This window comes from Lepus europaeus, chromosome 10 (genome assembly GCF_033115175.1).
Source record: "Lepus europaeus isolate LE1 chromosome 10, mLepTim1.pri, whole genome shotgun sequence".
Taxonomy (NCBI): Eukaryota; Metazoa; Chordata; class Mammalia; order Lagomorpha; family Leporidae; genus Lepus; species Lepus europaeus.
The window spans coordinates 58,929,074-58,953,010 of record NC_084836.1 but is presented as its reverse complement, the minus strand read 5'-3'; the positions used below and the strand labels follow the sequence as shown (position 1 = coordinate 58,953,010).

General features: G+C 35.0%; 1 protein-coding gene across 3 annotated transcripts in view; it reads left to right on the top strand.

The window, feature by feature from the left end:
* USP15 (ubiquitin specific peptidase 15) overlaps nucleotides 1–23,937 on the top strand; it is a 127,250-nt gene that overhangs the window by 29,024 nt on the left and 74,289 nt on the right. For all 3 annotated transcript variants that reach the window (XR_009867034.1, XM_062203316.1, XM_062203315.1), the window contains exons 3-5: nucleotides 6,466–6,596; nucleotides 14,665–14,791; nucleotides 21,862–22,007. Coding sequence is in view for 2 of the 3 variants with exons in the window: in XM_062203316.1 (XP_062059300.1) it covers nucleotides 6,466–6,596; nucleotides 14,665–14,791; nucleotides 21,862–22,007 (404 nt within the window). In the remaining variant the exon portion in view is untranslated. The remainder of the gene's footprint in view (nucleotides 1–6,465; nucleotides 6,597–14,664; nucleotides 14,792–21,861; nucleotides 22,008–23,937) is intronic.

Below are 23,937 nucleotides of genomic sequence, written 5' to 3'. Positions count from 1 at the left end.
AATCCCGCTTCTTCCTTTTTTCCTTATTTTTTGCAAAAAGATAATTTCAGTCCACTCTATAATCACAGGCTTAATGCAGCACTAATGGTAATATTCAGTAAGTAGAAAGATCACAGTTCCACAGTAGTATAAACAGGTTCTAAAACCAACAATCAAATCACAAGATGTTCATTTCATCCCTATATATTTTTTGTATTATATATTAACTCCCACATATCAGAGAAAACATGATACTTGTTTTTTGAGGACTGGCTTCTTTCATTAAGCATCGACGGACCCAAACCAATTGCTGGCAAGGATGATAGAGCAAGTACATTGTTTCTGTGATGTGATACTTACAGTATAACCAAGTTGGAAAATAATCTAGAGTTTCTTAAAAAGTTAATTATATATTCAGTACCCATCCTTAAGAGTTTATCCAAGAGTTTTAAAATATTAAACATTAAAAACATTATCCAAATGAAAAGTTGTACTAAATGTTCAGATGGTGTTATTTGTAATAGAAAAAATTTGTGAAATGCCTATTGATTGATACCTGAATGGATAAACTAGTTGTACTATACCTATTTAATGAAATGCCATTCAGCAATTAAAAAGAATGTATTTTTAATGCATACAAATGCATAATTATATGGCATGAAGGAAATTAAATAAAAAAGAGGATTCATTCTTCATGTAGGATTCTAGAAAATGAAATTTGTCTATAATAACAGACAGTGGGTACTTTTTTCATGTAAAATTCTAGAAAACTCATACTAGCCTATTAATTGTGAAACACGGATTACTGACTTTGGGGGAACAGGACAAATGGGGCCTGGATAGAAAAGAAGGAGAGATTACAAAGAGCTATTTGGAAACTTTTGGAGGGGATACTATGTTCATTATGTTCATCATTTTAGTGGTGGTGATAATTTCAGAGTTGTGTTGATATGTCAAAACTTACCAAATTTTATACTTCAAATATGTACATTTTATTCTGCAGAGTATATTGGTACAGAAATAACAAGTATCAGTTCTGTGTTTAGTTTGAGAGTATTCTTTACCCCTTAAAAATGACCATATCATTTTATTCTGCTACTAGCTAGAAATTGCTATTTGGATTCTGGTGTTTGTATGATAAAAACCATTTACCTAACCTCCCAGTTTTTGTAATAAATGCACAAAACTCTAGATTTTTAAACTTTTTCAGTTTTCTTCAAGGCATTGATTTATAAAAGAAAAAGAATTGGGGATGGCACCATGGTGCAGTCCTGCGGCACCGGCATCCTATATGGGTGCCGGTTCTAGTTCCAGCTGCTCCTCTTCCAATCCAGCTCTCTGCTGTGGCCTGGAAAGGCAGTAGAAGATGGCCCAAGTCCTTGGGCCCCTGCACCCACGTGGGAGACCTGGAAGAAGCTCCTGGCTCCTGGCTTCAGATTGGCGTAGCTCTGGCCGTTGCAGCCGTTTGGGGAATGAACCAATGATCGGAAGACCTTTCTCTGTTTCTCCCTCTCACTGTCTGTAACTCTACCTCCCAAGTAAATAAATAAAATCTTAAAAAAATAAAAAATAAAAGAAAAAGAATTGGTAATAAATAGATTTTTGTTTGATTGAGGCTTTATAATTTTCTGTATGTGTAACTTTGGGCAAGTTAATCAACAACCCTCATATTTGCTAATTAAAATGGGTATCTGCCTCATATTATTGTTTTGAAAATTTAGATACCATGTTTTTTTTGTTTTGAAAACTGAGATAACATTTTTTTTTTTCATTTTGAATATTGACTGAGATAACATGGTTTTCTATACTAAAACATTGTGCTGTACCTGTAATTTCCTAAATAGGACCTTGAACAAGTTAGTAAGTGTTCTGATTCATAATGGAGGTGCCAGTCCTGTACAGCTGTTTTGAGATTGATTTGAGTGAAATAACATGCTTATCTGCTGTAATATACATGTGTAGTAAGACCTTAGAATATATTTTTTATTATTTCTTTTTTTGACAGGCAGAGTTAGACAGTGAAAGAGAGACAGAGAGAAAGGTCTTCCTTCCGTTGGTTCACCCCCCAAATAGCTGCTCAGAAGCCAGGTGCTTCTTCCTGGTCTCCCATGCGGGTGCAGGGCCCAAGCACTTGGGCCATACTCCACTGCCCTCCTGGGCCACAGCAGAGAGCTGGACTGGAAGAGGAGCAACCAGGACTAGAACCCAGAGTACCAGCGCTGCTGCAAGCAGAGGGTTAGCCTAGTGAGCCGCATCACTGGCCCTTTTTTATTATTTCTAATAATAAAATAATTCCATACCTGAAATTACCTAGATTTGCTTTGTGATGTGAGATGAAAAGTATTGTGAAATCATAAATATCTCTGATTCTTAAATATTCAGATGTTTTTTTTTTTTTAACTTTTATTTAATGAATATAAATTTCCAGTGTACAGCTTATGGATTACAATGGCTTCCCCCCCACCATAACTTCCCTCCCACCCGCAACCCTCCCCTCTCCCGCTCCCTCTCCCCTTCCATTTGCATCAAGATTCATTTTCAATTCTCTTTATATACAGAAGATCAATTTAGTATAAAGATTTCAACAGTTTGCACCCACATAGAAACACAAAGTGAAACATACTGTTTGAGTACTAGTTATAGCATTAAATCACAATGTACAGCACATTAAGGACAGAGATCCCACATGAGGAGCAAGTGCACAGTGGCTCCTGTTGTTGACCCAACAAATTGACACTCTAGTTTATGGCGCCAGTAACCATCCTAGGCTGTCGTCATGAGTTGCCAAGGCTATGGAAGCCTTCCAAGTTTGCCGACTCTGATCATATTAAGACAAGGTCATAAAAGACAGAGTGAGGATAGTAACCAATGATCCTAAGAGTGGCATTTACCAGGTTTGAACAATTCTACAGCATTAAGTGGGGAAGAGGACCATAATATTCAGATGTTTTGTATCAGTGTAAACTTATTGAACAATAGCCACTCAGTTGGAACAGTAGAAAGTATTTTAAAAATCGACTTAACAGTTTGTGTGACTATGTTGAATATTAGTAACAGTTTAGACTCTAAACCACATCACATAATAGCTTCACTGTTTTATTCTAGGGGAAAGATGACAATAATTGACTAAAAAATGTTTTTCAGATGAAACTGAAGAATTTATAGGAGTTATACTATTACATTCTGGAACTGAAGGACAATACAGTTCTTATCATTTTGTTAATGAGTGTGAATAAGGATTGATTTTAAATTAGATATTAGCATCTCATATTTCTGATACACATCAAGATTAAAATAGGAAATAATGATGAATTAAATTTTTATATCTGCAGTAAGGGAGTCAAAAAGTGGTTCATGTTCAGTGTCTTATAAAAAATAAATTTAAAGAGTTATTTTGAAAATGCCACTTTACTTGACCTCACAAGTTAAGATAGACTCAGCTATGATTTTTTTTTTTTTTTTTTTTTTTTTTAGTTTCTTCCAAATGAGCTCTTTACTGTTAGAATTTAGCAGTTGTTTACATTTGGACAATAAAAGCAATCAATAAAGTTTCTCACTTTATTGGCCAGACATATAAAAACAATACCAGCACTAGTTGAGATCAAGTTAAACCATGATATTATGTATTCCTTAGTAATTTTCCATGTCACTGAATCTCACCATATTATTCAGTGATATGTATCATGATTAGTTTTGTATTTCTTCCATACATAGTATGATTACATTTTTCTTTAATTGCTTCTCGAATATTGCTCAACCCAAGAACCGCATTTTCTGTTTCCTTCCTTAATTTTCATCTACTTTTTATAGTAACAAATAAGCTTACTCTATCTCCATTCCTTCTATATATGGATATTTTTAATATCTGATAGCCTTCTTTCAAATAAGACATAAGATGAATACACATAGCTAACCCATTCTTCTGAGCATTGGATGGACAAGTTCCCAGATTTCTTGCACTTTAAGCTGCCTTACTGAAGATGTTCTCTTGTTCTTGCGTACACAGACTTTCCAGTATTATTTTAAAAATCAGAAAACTTCTTTAAATAAGAAGTCATACATTTTATAGTAAATATCAAGAACTAATTACTTAAAATTTTACACTTCACGTTTTCTCAGTATTTGAAATTTTTTCATTGTTCCATGAGATACTTCTTCATTAATTTTTCAAAGTACTTTGATATGAACATAAATTGGGGTTTGTGTAGTATTTTATTTTTATACTTTTATTGTAAAATGATCAGATGACCTTGACAATTCAGAGAACACATATTCTTTCCTTCACAATGTCCTCCCCACTAAAGTACACTTCTCTATTCCCTTTCATTTAATTTACCAGTGCTTACATAATATGACATCAATAGGTAAAAGTGGAGCACACAGGGCTGTCTTTTACTGTTTTATATTTCTAGATTTTTTTTTTTTTAGATTTATTTATTTACTTGAAAGTCAGAGTTACCCAGAGAGAGAAGAGGAGGCAGAGAGAGAGAAAAAGAGGTCTTCCATCTGTTGGTTCACTCCCCAGTCTGTCATAACAGCTGGAGCTGTGCAGATCCAAAGCCTGGTGGAGTTCCTTTTTTCTTTTAAAGATTTATTTATTTATTTGAAATTCAGAGCTACACAGGGAGAGGAGGAGAGATAGAGATAGAGGTCTTCCATCCGCTGGTTCACTCCCCAGTTGGCCACAACAGCCAGAGCTGTGTCCATCCAAAGCCAGGAGCTTCTTCCAGGTCTCCCACATGGGTGCAGGGGCCCAAGGACTTGGGCTTTCTTCTACTGTTTTCCCAAGCCACAATAGAGAGCTGGATTGGAAGTGGAGCAGCTGGGACTCGAACCGGCACTCAAATGGGATGTAGGCACCTCAGGTGGTAGCCCCTACAGATTGTTTTTGTTTTTATTTTAAGTTAAATAACCTTTGTTTTATTTAAACTTTTTTTCTTTTTATTAATTTCAAATTTATGAAGATAAATTGCAAGGTAGTGATACGAGTTCCCATATATCCCTCAGCTCATTTCCCTCTTTATCATCTCAGTACACTTGTCACAATTAATGAATGTAAGTTCTTTCATCTGAGAGTTTTTGCAAATGTTTCAAATTACTAGTTTTCATCAGTAATTTAAAATTTACAACTAAAAAAAGAATGAGCATAAAATAATACTTTGTATCTTCTGTTGAAGTTGATAACATGAGTTTTCTCATTTATGTTTCCTACTTTTCTCAAAGTTTAGTATGATTCTATGATCATGGATTGATCCTAGAAAGAATAACGTTTTGTTAATTTCTTCTGCTTTTTTCCTTCTTGATTTACATCATTAAAGAAAATAGGAATAATATGTACTCATTGTTAAACTGCTGTAAAGAATTTTTCTTCCCATGTCTGTTAATTAAAACTCAGAACAAGAAAATCTCCTTTAAGTTGGTTTAATTCATTGAACTATTTGATTTGCTGCATTTTGGAAATTTAAATAATCAGATAACAGATGAGTACTGGATAAGGATTGTGATGGACATATGTGATGGACATGATATGGACAAGGATATGTGATGGACAAGAAATTGCTTCTAGATCCTTGGCCTGCTTTGTACTCAATTTTTGAGTTTCTTCAAATTTTAGAAATTTAAAAAGTAGATTGTTAGAATTAAAAACATATCAGAGGTGCCGCAGTTCACTAGGCTAATCCTCTGCCTGCGGCGCCGGCACTCCGGGTTCTAGTCCCGGTTGGGGCGCCAGTTCCGTCCCAGTTGCTCCTCTTCCAATCCAGCTCTCTGCTGTGGCCCGGGAGTGCAGTGGAGGATGGCCCAAGTGCTTGGGCCCTGCACCCGAAAGGGAGACCAGGAGGAAGCTCCTGGCTTTGGATTGGCGCAGTGCGCCGACCGCGCTGGCCATTTGGAGGGTTAACCAACAGAAGAAAGACTTTTCTCTCTGTCTCTCTCTCACTGTCTAACTCTGCCTGTCCAAAAAAAAAAAAAAAAAAAAAAAAAATCAGAACAACTTCTTCAATTTTCTATATAAAGAATCTGCATTATAGACCTTCTGGAATAATTACATGGTATTCAGCACAAAAGTCTTGGAATCTTTGTAAAAAGTTGTTGATTTGCTTCTGAATTTCCTAGATAAGCTGATGGTAGAATGAACACTATTGTAATTAGAGGGATATCTCATAGTTTAAATATTAGAAAAGTATTCCTTCATCAAGTCTGTTGGCTAACAACTCACTTTAGTACTTTTTAAGAACCTAATTAAAGAGAAATTATATTTTAGAAAACTGATGGTTCACTAATGTTCCACATTGTAAGCTTTTAAAGCAGCAGTTTATTTTGCATTATGTAGGGAATTTCAACTTTTTCAGAGGTTTTCTCAGAATTCTTTCAAATTTTAAATTATCCTGTATGAGTTCAAAAAATTTGTGATGTATATATCCAAAGTGTTTAGAGGTGTACACTATTGTTTCTTTTTATGTATTGAGTTTAATTGTTCTTTTGCAGATGGTGATGCCCAGTCTCTTAAGGAGCATCTTATTGATGAATTGGATTATATACTGTTACCAACTGAAGGCTGGAATAAACTTGTCAGCTGGTATACATTAATGGAAGGTCAGGAGCCAATAGCACGGAAGGTAAATTTTAAGAATAACTGAATATAAATTTTGGTTTTCTTCAACATTTTATTCAATGAGTTATGAAGCATTAAAACTTATCTTAGAGAAAAAGACCAGCGAAATACTGTACACTAAATTATAATTAGAACTTTCAACACATGCATGCTTTTCTAAGGATACTACATATTGTTAAGTAATCCTCACAAGAAACTCTATAATAATTATTGTTCACATTTTACAAATGTGGAAATGAGGATGAAAAAGAGAGGGTCAGAGTCTTTTAGGAGGTCACATCAGGATAGAAAGTTAGGCAACCTAACTTTATTCAGGGGCGGGCATGGGATAATGGGAAGGAGCCAGAATCTCTTGACATAAATTATTTATGTAGGGGTTTTTTCCCCTCCATATAGAAACAATTAAAAAGTCAAATAAGATAATACAAGGGTAAAAATCCTGCAGCACATTGAACATTATATGGAACTGATGCTACATAGTGCTTCATGAATAATTCATATTGTATATCTATGGTTAAGATATATTAGAATCTGTCTTAATAAGAAAATATCTTAAAGTGTTAGTTCAGTTCTTTGATTTCATTCTTTTTGGGTTTTTTTGGTGGCCATTTCACAATTAGAATTCCTCTTTTAGGCATGCCAACAGTGGTCTGGTAGCTTTATCTACAGTTGCTGAAGAATTGAGTATTTTGAACAAAGAATAGCCCATTTCGCTATAAAAGAACTAGAAAAAGGTCTTCATTCCTAGGATAAAGGAAAATTTATGTCCAGCTTATCTTTAAATGTATTAAATTATATGAATTTAATCTTAATATACACATTTTTTCTTATAGCAAATTATATTGTATACGTTTTCACTATATAGATTAGCCAACAACTTCATTGCTATTATTCTTTGGAAAATGACTTTAGATTTCTTGAAACCTCTGTATGATATGTGAGTTAGGAACCCTAGCTGTAATGCAGAAACAAAGTTAAATATCGTTCTGTGCCTCAAATCATCTCTAACATGTTTAAATTATAGTGTCTGGCATTCAGTTTAAAAAGAAAAATAGGCAGATAAACAGAAATACAAAGGAACCAAAGTCAAAGAAAAATAGACCCCTAAAGAATCCATATAAAGCCTTATTAGGTAGAAACTTAAATACTGTGCTTACTATGTTTTTTAAAAAGAAGAAAAGTAGGGCAAACTATTACACAAGAACCAAATATTATTCTGAAACTGAAGCATAATATGAAATACAGAGTTAATGTTCGAGTATAATACTAAACAGAATTGAAGAGATAATTTGTAAACTAAATGGTGTCAGTGGAAAATATATAGTTTGTAGTTTAGAGACAAAATTTGAAAAATGCAGAAATATTGAAGGTATATCTGGAATATGGTGAATAAGTTTAACCTAAATGCTTGTTGCTTGACTATTAGAAGGAGAAAAAATAGAGAATCAGAATTAATACTTGAGGAAATAATAACTGAGAATTTTCCCAGACTGAGAAAGATAAGCTGATGATTCAAGAAATGCTGTGAATCCAAAGCTGAAAAAATGCAAACAACATGTACCCAATAAAAAAATTGAAAAGCAAAGGCAAAAACATAATACCAATAGTAGCTTCAGAAAAAGGTAATCAAGGGATATTCATAAAGTTCATGAAAAATGTATATAGTGCGAAAACTTTGTATGGATTTCAAAATTTGTTGAATTAAAATTAGCTTATGTTTTAATTTCATTTTTCCTCAAACTTTTTAAAATACCTTCATATTATTTTCAAAGTAAGGATAAAATAAAAAAGTGGAATTCAGAAACAACAAATTTTCTTTTTTTTTTTTTTTTCCTAAAGATTTATTTATTATTTGAAAGAGTTAGAGAGAGAGAAGGAGGCAGGATGAGAGAGAGGTCTTCCATGCACTGGTTCACTCCCCAGCTGGCCACAGTGGCCAGAGCTGCGTCAATCCAAAGCCAGGATCCAGGAGCTTCTTCAGGGTTTCCCACGCAGGTGCAGGGGCCCAAGGACTTGGGCCATCTTCAACTGCTTTTCCAGGCCATAGCAGAGCACTGGATCAGAAGTAGAGCAGCTGGGTCTCAAAGCGGCACCCATATGGGATGCCAGCAATGCAGGAGGCAGCTTTACCCACAATACCACAGCTCTGGCCCCCAAATTGTCTTAAGGTATGTTAAAAGAAAATAACTGCCAACATAGAATACTAAGACCAAAGAATAATACTTCAGAAAAGAAGATGAAAAAGCCAATTAAAAGAATTTATTTATTTATTTATTTGAAAGAGAGAGATATCTTCAATTCACTGGTTTACTCCCCAAATGACTATACCAGCAAGAGCAGAGCTAGGCCCAAACCAGGATCTTCATCCTGGTCTCCCATGTGGGTGGCAGGGGCTCAAGAACTTGTATGATCTTCTTTGCTTTCCCCAGGCCATTAGCTGGAAGCTGGATCAGAAGTGGAGCAGCCAGGACATGAACTGACATCTGTATAGGATGCTGGCTTTGCAGGGGGCAGCTTTACCCACTACACCTAACATGAACCCTGGAAAAGGCATTTTAAACAAAAAATGATACAATTTGTTATCCACAGACCTATCTCTCTCTCTCTCTCTCTCTCTCTCTCTCTCTCTCTCTCTTTTTAAGATTTATTTATTTATTTGAAAGTCAGAGTTACACAGAGAGAGGAGAGGCAGAGAGACAGAGAGGTCTTCCATCTGATGGTTCACTCCCCAATTGGCCTCAATGGCCAGAACTGAGCTGATCTGAAGCCAGGAGCCAGGAGCTTCCTCTGGGTCTCCCACATGGGTGCAGGGGCCCAATGCCTTGGGCCATCTTCTGCTTTCCCAGGCCACAGCAGAGAGCTGGATTGGAAGTGGAGCAGCAGTCTTGAACCGGCACCCATATGGGATGCCGATGCTTCAGGCCAGGGCATTAACCCACTGCACCACAATGCCAGCCCCCACAGACCTATCTTAAAGGAAGTACAAAATAGTCTTCAGAGTGGAAAGAACAGTTTTCCACAAGTAAAAATGTAGACTTATAGAAAGTAATTATTATGAATGAATCATAATTTAGAACCTTTAAAACATTAATTATAAATTTTATGGGTTTAAAATTTAACTTCATAGTACTATTAGCACGCAAGTTAATAGCCTTCAAGAAGATCCTTAATGAGTTCATATCCATGTCCTTGGGTAGTCCCCTTCCTATTTATACCAAGATTGGTCTATATGGCCAGTTAATAGTATATAGCAGAACTCATGGGAACATTACTTAAGGATTAGATTTTTTAAAAGACCATGCTCCCGTCTGGGATGCACATATACTCACTGTAGCTTTCTCTCAGTCATTTCTTAATTGGAGTTCAACTGCACATGGCAAGAATACTCAGGAAGCCTATGAAGAAGCCCACACGGTAACAAAAAAGATCTTCCATCCAATGGTTCACTCCCCAAATTCCTGACAGCTAGGACTGGGCTAGGCCAAATTGAGGAGCTTGAAACTCCATCAAGGGGACTGGCACTGTGGTGTAGTAGGTAGGGCTGCCGCCTGCAGCACCAGCATCCCTTATGGGCACCGGTTCGAGAACCAGCGGCTTCACTTCTGATCCAGCTCTCTGCTATGGCCTGGGAAAGCAGTGGAAGATGGCCCAAGTCCTTGGACCCTTGCAACCTCATGGGAGACCCAGAAGAAGCTCCTGGCTTCCTGGCTTTGGATCGACACAACTCCAGCTGTTGCGGCCAACTGGAGAGTGAACTATCAGATGGAAGACCTCTCTCTATCTCTGCCTCTCCTTTTCTCTCTGTGTAACTAACTTTCAAATAAATAAATAAATCTTTAAAAAAAAAAAAAAAAACCTCCAACCAGCCTCCCACAATGGGTGTCAGGGCCCCTAGTACTTTGAGCTATCATCTTTGTCTCCCAAGATGCTTAGCAGGAAGTTGCATCTGAAATAGAGCAGCTGGAACTCCAATTGGTGTTCCCAAGCAGTGGCTTAACCTGCTCTGCCACAACAAGTCTCCCTGGAAAAGAATGACCACATCTTCTAAGAATACTTACAGTTCCTTTTTTTTTTTTTTTAAGTTTTTTATTTATTTACTTGAAAGAGTTACAGAGAGAGGTAGAGACAGAGAGAGAGGTCTTCCATCCATTGGTTCACTTCCCAGATGGCCGCAATGGCTGGAGCTGAGCCAATCTGAAGTCAGGAGCCAGGAGTTTCTTCTGAGTCTCCCACATGAGTGCAGGGACCCAAGGAGTTGGGCTATCTTCCACTGCTTTCCCAAGCCATAACAGCCGGATCGGAAGTGGAGCAGCTGGAACTAGAACCTGCATCCATATGGGATGCCAGCACTTCAGGCCAGGGCTTTAACCTGCTGTGCCACAGTGCTGGCCCTTAAAGTTCCTTTTTGAACTCTTGGTCTTTTAGTTCTTTTCTTCTCACTATTGTAGTTATCTAGTTACCTACTTGATCTAGTCTCATCCTGATGCCAGGAACTACTACTTACGTACAGTAGATACAGGTGCTTACTAAGTGCTTTAAAGGTGCACATAGCTACTTCAAAATACTAAATCTGGGAGCCAGCGCTGTTGCATGGTAGGCTAAGCTTCTGCCTGTGGTGCCAGCATCCCATATGGGTTCCAGTTCATGATCTAGCTGCTCCATTTCCGATCCAGCAATCTGTTATGGCCTGGGAAAGCAGTAGAAGATGGCCCAAGTGCTTGGACTCCATCACCCATGTGGGAGATCCTGAAGAAGCTCCTGGCTTTGGTTAGGCCCAGATCCAGCCATTGTGGCCATTTGGGGAATGAACCAGTGGATGGAAGACTATTCTGTCTGTCCCTCTCTCTCTGTAACTCTTATCTCTCAAATAAATAACAAAAATCTTTTAAAAATATATTAAATATGTCCATCAGGCCTAGTGTCATCAAATTGCTTTACAGTACCAAATTTCTTTAGAAATTATTTTTGTTTCTCTTCTCATTTTGCTGTGTGGGACACTTGGAATAAAGTAAAGTTCCTGTGAAACATTCACAGATAGATATAAAGAATAGACATTACAGTTATCGAATATATTTATTGGCTTATACAAAGTACCCTCTAATTTTGACAACAAAGAGAAGTTTTATTTAATTCTGTATACACTTGTATTTCTTTAAAAATTTAGTAAAGAAACCTTGCCTTCATTGTGGCCCTGAATTAATGAAAGTATTTTTGCATGTCTATAAATCTTAAATTTTGGACAAGGAGCTAGATTTCATTTAGTGCTTGAACCTTATTTATGGTAATATAGCAGTTTTCAGTTTGAGTAAACTTACACTGTCACCTATAGTTCTTAATCCTAAATGTCATTTCTGAATTTATTTCAAGTATATCTTTTAATGGTTATAATTAAATTAATACCTTGTTTTAACAAGCTTTTTCTTCCTGTTATACAGTCTTCATAACCCTCCTATTCAGTGGTATTCTTATAGACATTTTTGATGAAGATAGGAGACTTTATGAATTTAATATAAAGAAGATATTATATAACTAGTCTGCATGTGATATAATAACACTAAGTCATAAGTATACCAGTTCTTTTTCACTGCTATGATGCTATTGTTTCAGGCTTTAACAATTATTGTGTTCTTTTGAATTAAAATAATTAGCATATTTTTCAAAGTGGAGCAGTATTTAACACTACTTTTGAATAATAAATATCTTAAAATATAGTATTGAAATGTGATGATATAGGTTTTAACAATTTAAGATGTTTTTGGAAAGAATAAAAAATTCTGAGAAAACTTCTGAATTCTGGGGCTGACATTGTGATGCAGCAGATTAAGCTGCTGCCTGCAACACTGGCATCCCATATGGGCACCAGTTTGTGTCCTGTCTGCTCCACTTCCAATCCAGCTCTCTATGAATCTACGAAAGCGGGAAATGGCCCAAGTCCTTGGAACCTGCTATGCGTGTGGGAGACCCTAATGAAGCTCCTTACTCCTGGCTTCGGCCTGTCCCAGCCCTGACAGACATAGCCATTTGGGGAGTGAACCAGTAGATGGAAGATGTGTCTGTCTCTCCCTCTCTTTCTGTAACTCTTCATTTTAAATAAATAAATCGTTTAAAAAATGTGAATCCCAGTAGTGTGGATTTTGAAATAATGTTTTATTTTCACATATCTCAAAATGACTCTTTGTTCAATCAACAGTTTCTTTCTGAGAAAATACCTATTAGCGTTAAAAAATTATTATTTTTTATTTGAAAGAGTTACACAGAGAAGGAGAGGCAGTGAGAGAGAGAGAGAGAGAGAGAGAGAATGGTCTTTCACCTGCTGATGGCCACAACTGCTGGATTTTTCATTATTTTGTATTTATTTTATATTATTTATCCCTTTTGTTGCTCTGTTGTTAGTCATTCCATTTGTCTTTTTTCATTGTTGTTCATAAACTGTGATTTATCTCAGTTTTAGCAACCTGTGGTTAGTAGCTATCTTAATGTTTTATTATTTTAGAATTTTATTTAGATACTGAGTCTCAGAGCAAAAGTTCTAATCGATAAGAATATTTGATTCCTAGTTTTTTAATTTATATATACCAATAAGTAATCTTTTTACATTAAATTGTTACTTTAAAAAAAAAAGATCTACTTATTTACTTGAGGCAGAGTTATAGACAGAGAGGAGAGACAGGTCTTCCATCTGCTGATTCACTCCCTAAATGGTTGCAGTGGCTGGAACTGGGCCGATGTAAAGCCAGTGACCAGGAGCTTCTTCCTAGTGTCCAACGCAGGTGCAGGGGCCCAAGCACTGGGGCCATCTATTACTGTTTTCCCAGGCCATAGCAGAGAGCTGGATGGGAAGTGGAGCAGCCAGGACTCAAACCAGGGCATGTATGGAATGTCAGTTCTGCAGACAATGCTTAACCTACCATGCCACAGTGTCAGCCCCAGTTGTTAAATTCTTAACCTCAAAGTAAATCAACATAAGAAGTTTAAGATAAATCTTCTTAGTTAGGAGTTATCATTTATATATTAGTTTTATAAAATGAATCAGAAGTACAGGCTGTTACCTGTTTTAGAAATTTGTAACAAGTATGACTAAGAGATTATATATGACAGCACCTCAGAAAATTGCACAGTGGATTACATAGTAAATACTAGATAAACTCTGTTGGAATATTTTTTAGCTGAAACAATTTTTCCCGTAACTGAAACAAGTTTATAAGTTCCTTACTGAACTGATGTAAGCTTGTGTTATCTGACAGTCCTTTGGAGCCTCCCTTTTGCCATATTTGTCTAATGTATCACATATCAGTCTGGTTACTATTTTTAGAAACTGTATTCATGACTGAAATCCTACAGTTAACCTTTAGAAGATCAAAAGGAAATATACTTACTGAAAAGGTGACCCTGATATATACATATTTTCTCTTTTTATGTTTTATTGCTTGCATGTTTAACAGCTTTCTTTTCCATTTGTGGCATTAAATTACTAAGTGTGTATTTAAAGGTCAAACAAAGTCATTTTAAGATGAAACTAACATTGGTTACAGGTCCAGAGCTGTAGATTCTGGCAGTAGTATTTACAATTATCATTTTAAAAGTTGTATTTTAACATACAGAGTCATGATATAGCCGTTGTTAGGTTGCATTGTATAAAATGTAACTTTTTAAAGGTTTTCTGTGGGAGATCACTACTAGAAGCTAAAAATATGTCTATCTTTAATCAGAGCTGCTTTTATATATTTATGTATATTTATTTGCAGAGAGAGAGAAATACACATAGTCTTTTGGGTAAACCTCCTCATCTTAAATGTTGACTATATTCCAAATCGATAGTGTACCAGAATATCTTTATAGATCAGTAGAAGGCTTTTCCAGACTGGTAATGTTTGAGGTTACGGTTATTCATCTTCTGTTAAATATTAGAACTTCCAAAAGTGTTTCTTGTTTTTTAATATTGACATGTTTTAATAGTTACTATTTTTCAATGGAAATCTGTAGTTTTTTTCCAAAGCCTCTTTAGAAAAATATAGTGCCATTAGAGTGAAATATATTGATAGAATTGATACTGATTTGTTTAATTTTTTTAGGTGGTTGAACAGGGTATGTTTGTAAAGCACTGCAAGGTAGAAGTATATCTCACAGAATTGAAGCTCTGTGAAAATGGAAACATGAACAATGTTGTAACTCGAAGATTTAGCAAAGCTGACACAATAGGTAATGTAAGATCCTGTCTCTCTTTTAAACCATTTCCATGATATATATAGTTATAATTCTGTTATATGCTAATATTATAACTATTTTGTAGGTTTTTACATAAATATTAGATTCTCAGCCTTGATTCAATGTATTTATTGATTCTTGCCCTATCTGCATTTATTAAATTAGCTTAACATTTTGCTATTTTTACTTTTTAAAAAACAATTATTTTTAAAATTTAGCACATGAAAAATGTGTTATATTTGTGAATTTAAATTGAAATAGAGCTTTAAATGAAAATTAAATATAACTTAGCTAGGTAATATGAAAAATGGCAGTTGGTTAGCTCCTTTATTCTTTCAGTTTATTCTTTTGGACTATAAATACATTTAAGTGTCTAAGACAGCAAGCTTAACATGATATGATGACACATTGATATTTATTTTGTTACCGTTAATGAATAGACTCCTTAAATAGTTTCTATATTATCTCAAATATAAATAGACCAGATTCTGTCTATAAATTTATATATCTTTATATAAATACATACTAAAATATGTTTTTAAGATCAAGAATATACTGGGTAGTGTTTTTAAATAAATGATTGTGAATTCAATAAAAGTACTGTCCTTTTTGTTTCATAAAACAAAAAATTATGAAAAGTAGTTAATTTCAAATAAAGATGGGGTAAAACGAGATTAAAGATAATACTGGACTTGTTGGAAAATGCAAATAGACAACAGAGAGGGAACATGACACACAGAACTTGACATGAAAGAGAGATTAGCAAGTTTAATAGCACTGTTTAAGATTTCCTAATTGGGACCGATTATTAAGACAAGTTTCACTAAAAGTAAATTAAAATGTTTCTTAATTTCATAAGTACATTTTGCTTTCACTTCTCCATTTCATGGCAGGAAAATACTTTTACCCTATATTTTTCTTCAAGTACATAAGTGCTTGATTAATCCAACTATTTTTACCAAATAAATTATTAGCTTATGAGCTTTTTATGTCTTCATCTTTATTTAGCTAGAATATTTGTAACTTTATTCAAGTTAAATAAATTCATCTTTATAAAATGAATTCTTCAAAATATTAGGATTTCCATATATAAATATCACTTTATTATAATTATTATGGATAAATTGCTTAACATTTCCAGATCCATGGAACTTATTTAGGAAAATAAAACATTTCTGCGTTGAAAACTGAAAGTTTTCAATATTGTTAATCATATTAGTATATGTATTATAGGAATCCATAATTCTGCCTAACAAGCAGAGTCTTAAAATTGAGACTAATTTCTGAAATTTACAGCCAATTGAAATATAAATGATGGCTGGCGCCACGGCTCACTAGGCTAATCCTCCGCCTGCAGCACCAGCACACTGGGTTCTAGTCCCGGTCAGGGCGCTGGATTTTGTCCCTGTTGCTCCTCTTCCAGTCTAGCTCTCTGCTGTGGCCCGGGAGGGCAGTGGAGGATGGCCCAAGTGCTTGGGCCCTGCACCCGTATGGGAGACCAGGAGAAGCACCTGGCTCCTGGCTTTGGATCAGCGCAGTGCTCCAGCCGCAGCACACCAGCCGCAGCGGCCATTGGGGGGTGAACCAATGGAAAAGGAAGACCTTTCTCTCTGTTTCTCTCTCACTGTCCACTCTGCCTGTAAAAATATATATATATGTACATATATATAAATGATAAGCTACCTCTTAAAATAGTTGATACAGATAACGTTTGCTGGTTACTTTAAAATTTGTTCTTGTCTCCCAATTTCATTTTAATAGAAAACTATATGTAAATATGGGACCATCCGAAATCTTATTTTAGACTTTGCTGGACATTTTAAAATTTACATGAAAATCATAAACTGGCTTAATTTCTAAATTCGGAACAGCATTATGGTGTTCTCATGTTAAGTGCTGTATAACAACTTGTCAGTGAAGATAGTAATTAATAAAAAGAATCTCTGCTTCAAAAAATTATAAGCTAGCATAGATTTTAATCAACATAGTTTAAATATACTAATATTTGAAAGTGCTACATACATTGTATATGTACCTTAAAATTATATGTGAATTCTTATATAACTAAAATTTCTCATTCTGTTAAATTAGTGCTCTTCACACTGAATTGTTGATACTTTGGTGGTTCATTAAACAGTTCTGCGAGTTCAGAATTGAATGGAAAATATCCAAGTACAAAATACCAGTACATATGAGGATACTTCAAAAAGGTGCCTAAAGTTTACTTTGGTACAAAATAATGTAGAAATCGGTTTCATAATATACATATTTTCATTCACTTTTTGAAGACCTCTCATATAAATGTACTAGGTCACAGTTTCTTCTGGTAGTTCTTAGTTTAAAATGTCTGAAAGTCTTTATTAAACCGAGTTTGCTTTTAAAGCAAAAAGAAAAAAAAAAAAAAAAAACCTTACAATGTATCAAGCCAGGACTTCTGGAGGCTTCATGTTTCTTGTTATACAAATTAGCAGTTATTGAACAGTTGCTATGCTTTAGGCACTTGACAGGAGTTTTCTTATTTGTAACCTCAGCAATCTTATATGCTCATCTTGTAGATAATGAAGCTGAGGCTTAGAACCTGCCTTGTTTTAGAGTTAGTACTTCAATTCCATAATTAGATTTCTTAGATTTCTTATACCAGAATCATCTCTCTTAATTGTTGCCTTATACAACCTATGAATACTAAAGAAGCATTCATTTTAGAGATATTAACTGACTGTTTTTCTATAGGAAGTGAATTATGAAATAAAGAAATTGGATATTAAACTAAAAATGAATGTATATTTTTCCTTTGTGATCTTTTAAAATATCTTTACTGAAAATGATCAAAATCAGTATATACAGGAAATTTAGCTATATAAATAATGTAAACAGAAATAGGAAATACATATATGAGGCTGCCTGTTGTTAACAAGTTAATAAAATATTCTGTTTTTAGCTAGTACTACCTACATTGATTTATAGCAGGGGTGAGCATCATCCAACCTGCAGGCCATGTAAGGCCCACAAAATCATTCAGTTTGGCCCTGCCAAAGCAACCACAGGCAGGACTCAAAATTCAATAAACTTATATAGCAGGCTAATTTTTAAAATAAATTTATTTAAATAAAACAAATTTCACATATTTCATATATGCAATTTTAAATAGTTTTTAAGTTGACAATTTTGTATGGTTCATGAATGATGTTATAAAGATCCAGATGGCCCCTAGTAGAACAAAGGCTCCCCACCCCTGACTTACAGTGAAGAAGTGGTAGTGTCATAGGCAAGATCTGAATAACTTACAATAGCAAGGCCAAAGTACTTTGTCCTTTAGTATTTTTTCTCCATAAATAAATTTATTTGGGCGTTACATGTGTTCTAGTAAGATAGATTAAAATTTGGTTTTAGGGCCAAAGTGTGTGGTGCAGCAGTTAAAATGCTACTGGGGACATTTTGTGGGCCTTACAAGGCCTGCAGGTTGGATGGTCCCCACATCCCATGTTGAACTGTCTGATTTGAGTGCCAACTACTCTGCTTTCCACCCAGCTTCCTGCTAATGCACACCCTGGGAGGCAGCAAATGATGGCTCAAGTGGTTTAGTCCCTGCCATCCATGTGGGAGGCACAGATTGAGTTCCTGGCTCCTGGCTTTGAACTGGCCCAGCCTTGGCTATTACAGCCATCTCGGAATGAGCAGTGGGTGGAAGATCTCTGTGTGTCTCTGTCTCTGCTTTTCAAATAAAATAAGTTAAGATTTTTTTAATAAATAAAAATTTGGTTTTCCTTTAAGGATAACCATTGAAAACATAATTTTTGTTATAAAACATTTTTAAAATGCTTTATAAATCTAGTTTATTAATAGGCTCAATCCACATTCTTACTAAATATTCCTACTAGAAATATTTGCCATAGCAGCTATATTTCTATTACCTGTATTAATGTTTTTCTACCTCCTATGCTTATCATTAACTTACTAATAGTCAAATTAATGTATGGGAAAATAAACACATAGTCTCACGACATTCTCAACTCCAGGCATCTCGTCCTGCATTCCTACTACAGTCACCAGTTCATCCCGTAGTTATACCCTGCACTGTCATTATGACAGTACTTGGCATTATCTTTAGCAGTATTCTATCTGGCTACCACTTTGTCTGCTCCCATTATCTCTCTGTGTCCACTACATTAGACATTTAGTCCTACCATTCCCTTTCCACTCTTTCTGTCATGATATGTAATGACTTGTAATTAAGAAATCTTGGTTTTCTTAACCTGCCAGCAACATTTTAATAGAATAAAGTACTTTTCTATTTAGAAACACTTTCTCTTCACGTGGCTTCAGGGCACTTTCTTACTTGGTTACATATTGTCAGAGTCCTTGTGAGAACATCTTGGCCTTCCTGACTTCAAAAAATCAGTGTTATATGCTCAGTACTTGGATCTCCTCTTTTTCTTGGTAATTTCTTCGGGTCTCTTGGATTTAAATATTTTCTGCATGTTAATATCTTAAGTTGCATGTCCTATAGAAAATGCTCCCTTAATTCCAGTATCAACTTTCTCATATCTTCAGTTGTATATCTGGTTAGCGTCTCAAAATAATTATCATGATAAACCTAAATTCCCTCTGTTTCCTCCAAAACCTGCTATCCTGTCATTCCTCCACATCTGAGTAATTTCAACTTGTTTTCTAATTATCAGGACAAAATTCTTACCATCCTGATTTATTATTTCTATCCTGTAATTAGTCTAGCAGTATGTTTTAGTAATTCCTTTAGAATCTGTTGTCATTCTGGCCACTTAATAATGCTTCCATTGCTACCACTTTGGTTTGGATTGCTTACAGTAACCTAGTCTCCCGTCCTCGACCCCCTGCATTCTGACTTCACTAACAGCAAAAGAACATTAACATGCTTGTCATTGGGATGGACATTTGACCTAGTGTGTAAGATTCTGATTAGGATGCCCTCAACCTTCATTGGAGTGCAAAAGGAAAAAAATTCCCAACTCTGGCTTCTGATTCCAGGTTTTTGCTGATGTAGACCTTGGGAGGCCACAGTGATGACTTAAGTAATTGAGTACCTACCCCACATATAGGAGACCTGTATTGCATTCCCAGCTCCCAATTTCAACTATGTATCAGCCCCAGCTACTGCAGGCATTTGGGGAGTAAACCAATGACAGCTCTCTCTGTCTCTGTAAATATTTTTTTTTAATTTAAAAAATAAAGTATCTGTCATATCATGCTACTTCTCCAAACTCCTCAGTGGCTTCCTTCCTCACTGAGAATAAAATAGAAATACTTTGGTAACTCACAAAATTCTGTATATTCCTATAAATGTTCATTGATGGTCTCATTTTTACCTTGCTTATTCTACTTCAGCCACATTGATGTGTCACACCATTCTAAAATGCCAAACACCTTCCCAAATGAAGGCCTTTATGTTACTATTTCTTTAGCTTATAGTATTCTTTCCCTGTATTTCAAGGTGCTTCTAAAAGTTCATGAAAACTGGCTCAAAAATAAGTGTTGTTTTATAAAAATAATTTAAAATTGTACATTTGAGGGAATCCTCAGAAAGTTCCCAAAAATGTATATTATGAAAAAACTATGTACCTTGAAATCTTTTGCAGTTCTTACTACAAGCAGAGTACCATGTATAAGTAGATTGCAAAACTCAATGAGGAAGAAATCTCCATGTTTATAGATGGTATGTCATATACCTATAATATACTATACAAATATCTGTGTGTATTAGTAGACAAAAAGTCCATAAGAAGATCAAAATGTTAACAGTAGTTATATCTAGGTAGATATTTATATATCATTATTTTCTATATCTTTGCTCTGAGCAAAAATTACTTCTACATTTAGAGAAAAAGCTCATTTTTATGGAAAGACTAAGACTACTCCTTTACCCTCCTTCCTAGGTAATATTCTGTTTCTTGATCTGAATGCTATTTCCATGAGCGTGTCCACTTTGGATATTTACCACACTGTGCTGATGATTAGTGCATTTTTCTGTGCACATATTCTGCTTCAATAAAAAGAACAAAAGGAAAAAATTCAACCCTGCCATAATAAAGAGCCATGACAGTATATTTATTTGATGTAATAAAATATGTAAATATTCTAGATAACTTGCTTTAAGTTTTGAGATGCACTGTACAATTTATTACTGACTTAACCCCTAATCAAAGTTTTATTAACTACAAGACTATTACAGTATATTAGTTGCTAAGTGAAACATAAACAATATTATTGGACTGAATTTAATTATGTAGTATAAGTGTAGATTTTGATTTATTTGGAGAACATGCTTGACTCTGTTGGGCAAGTTATTGGCCAGAATTAGATAGATATATAGTATTACGTAATTTTTAAAAATTTTTAAAGATTTATTTAACATCTCATGAGTACTGAAACTTTGTTACATCTAGATTCTCCAATATGTAGATCATCCTGTGTCTTACTTTGTACTAAACTGCTGCTGTTTAAAGAAAAAACTTCCAGTTCAGTAATGAGGAAAATACATGGTGTATTGGGTGAATAAGAAATTTTGATCAATGTAGAAATCTCTTCAATCAAATGCTTTTCATTTTGTTCATATATTCTAGCTAGATATTCAAACTATAAATTAGATTCAGTTTAATATGTTATTCTTAGATTATAATGAAAAATACTTTCCATCTATAGCATCTCTTAATCATACTTTAATATTTTTAACTTCTACATATCCTCAGAGAATATGTTGATTTTATAATGCGCCAAAATTTAAAGTTCATTGTATATAATGTAAATTATATTTTAGTGTTAAATGATTTAACTCTTTATCTTTTGGGGTCTTAAAGTTCTCAAGTAATCATCTGAGTTACAATTGCCATTTCTTCCCTAAATATAAAAACCTAGTTGTGAAAACTTTAGTTTTGTTGGTTTTTTATGTTCCTTACAGATCTCTTTATTCTTGCTATCATGTTGATATTTTAAATTTAGAATTTTTATGCATATATAGGCATTTAGCTCAATGTAATATATTTTAACATATTTATTATATATATGTATGTATCTTCGCTTTTTAAATCTAGATACAATTGAAAAGGAAATAAGAAAAATCTTCAATATTCCAGATGAAAAGGAGACCAGATTGTGGAACAAATACATGAGTAATACATTTGAACCTCTGAATAAACCAGACAGCACCATTCAGGATGCTGGCTTATACCAAGGACAGGTATTGTTTAGCAGTATTGTTTACTCTAAGCTTATTATACATGAAGTTTTTTGGATTCACCAACTTTAATGACTATCCTGAAGTACAAAATGGGTTCTACTGTTGCAGATTTCCTCTTTATAACTTGCATCTCTACTTCATATCCCTGCTGGAATAACCATAACTTCTGATTCCCTTGTTGAATTTGGAAATAATCTACTTATTCAAAAGAAATGATTTTCAATTAAAAAAAACAATATAAAATGGGTCAATAACTTTGTGAAGAACCATATAAGAGACATTTTTGTCTCTGTAGGCCACATAATGCTGTTGGAAATACAATGTGCCTCTGTAGTAACACAAAAGCAGTTATAGGTGGTACAAAAACAGGTATGGCCAGCTCCACTAAAACTATTTACAAAAGTAGGCAGTAGGCTAAGTATACTGTAGTTTGCCAACCCTTGTTAAACATTATCAGTTTTCATTTGGTCTTTTTTTTTTTTTTTTTTTTTTTGACAGGCAGAGTGGACAGTGAGAGAGAGAGACAGAGAGAAAGGTCTTCCTTTGCCGTTGGTTCACCCTCCAATGGCCGCCGTGGCCGGTGCGCTGCAGGCAGCGCACCGCGCTGATCCGATGGCAGGAGCCAGGTGCTTATCCTGGTTTCCCATGGGGTGCAAGGCCCAAGTACTTGGGCCATCCTCCACTGCACTCCCTGGCCACAGCAGAGAGCTGGCCTGGAAGAGGGGCAACCGGGACAGAATCCGGCACCCCGACCAGGACTAGAACCTGGTGTGCCGGCGCCGCTAGGCGGAGGATTAGCCTATTGAGCAGCGGCGCTGGCTGTCATTTGGTCTTTATATATGTTATAATCCAAAGAAGCCAACATATTAAGGGATGAAGATGTTTAGTCACAATTAGGAACTGATTCTACCTTTTAAATATCTCTTGAGTTAATCTCTTTGTTCCATTCTCAGCAGTTATCTGTCATAGAGATTGCTGTAATTCCAGGTTTCTGTTGTGTGCACTAGATCTTACTTTTACCAGAATATCCTAAAATGTAGACCTCATTATTTATCTTCATAAGCCTTTTCTGGCTCCTTAGTTACTATCAAATCCCAGCACTTTAACGCAGCATGAAAGACATGGTTTAACATCTTGCCTAGTCATCTGGCATCTTTAAATTGTCCTTGTCTGTGTTTTATACTCTAACAGTAATGAACTGAACTGCTTATAGTTCCTTGAACACACTGTTTTATTGCATGCTGTTAGATTTTGCATGGTATTCTATCTGCCTAATACCCCCTTCTTCCCAGTCCATGATTCTATCCAGCTAAAAGTCCTTTTAACCATCTAGATATTCAGATTTACCATCCCATCTGATACTGTCATGTAGGTTAACTAGGTCAGATTATCCATCTTTCAAATTCTAATTCATTTCTTCAGCTTTCTGTTTTTCTCAATATATGTTGAGTTATAGGATGTTTCTGCTTTCAAATAAAGTTGTTCCCTTAACTTCCAAAATGTTTTTGCTTAGGTCTTTTTTTATCATTCATTATGTACTTTAGTTATTTGTATATTAAGCTCCCCAGTTAAATTGTGGGATCCTTGCTTTGGTTCGGTGTTGCATCCTATTTGTTTTTATTTGTAATACCTAACACAGTGTCTGATGCTCCAGTGTATAGAAATTTTTATTTAGTTCTGTTTTACTTAAAATTTACTAACAGCATCAATAATGTGATGCTGGGTTGTTAAAAATTCAAAGAAACCAGGGAGAATCAATTTTTAGTAAATACCTTTATGTGCTAAGTATTGTACTAGGCTATTTTAAAAAATTATTTTATCCATTGTAGTCTTAAGTGAAATTTTATAAAACCCATTATGGGACCTGGTGCTGTAGTCTAGCAGATTAAGCTTCTGCCTGCAGTGTTGGCATCCTGTATGGGCTCTGGTC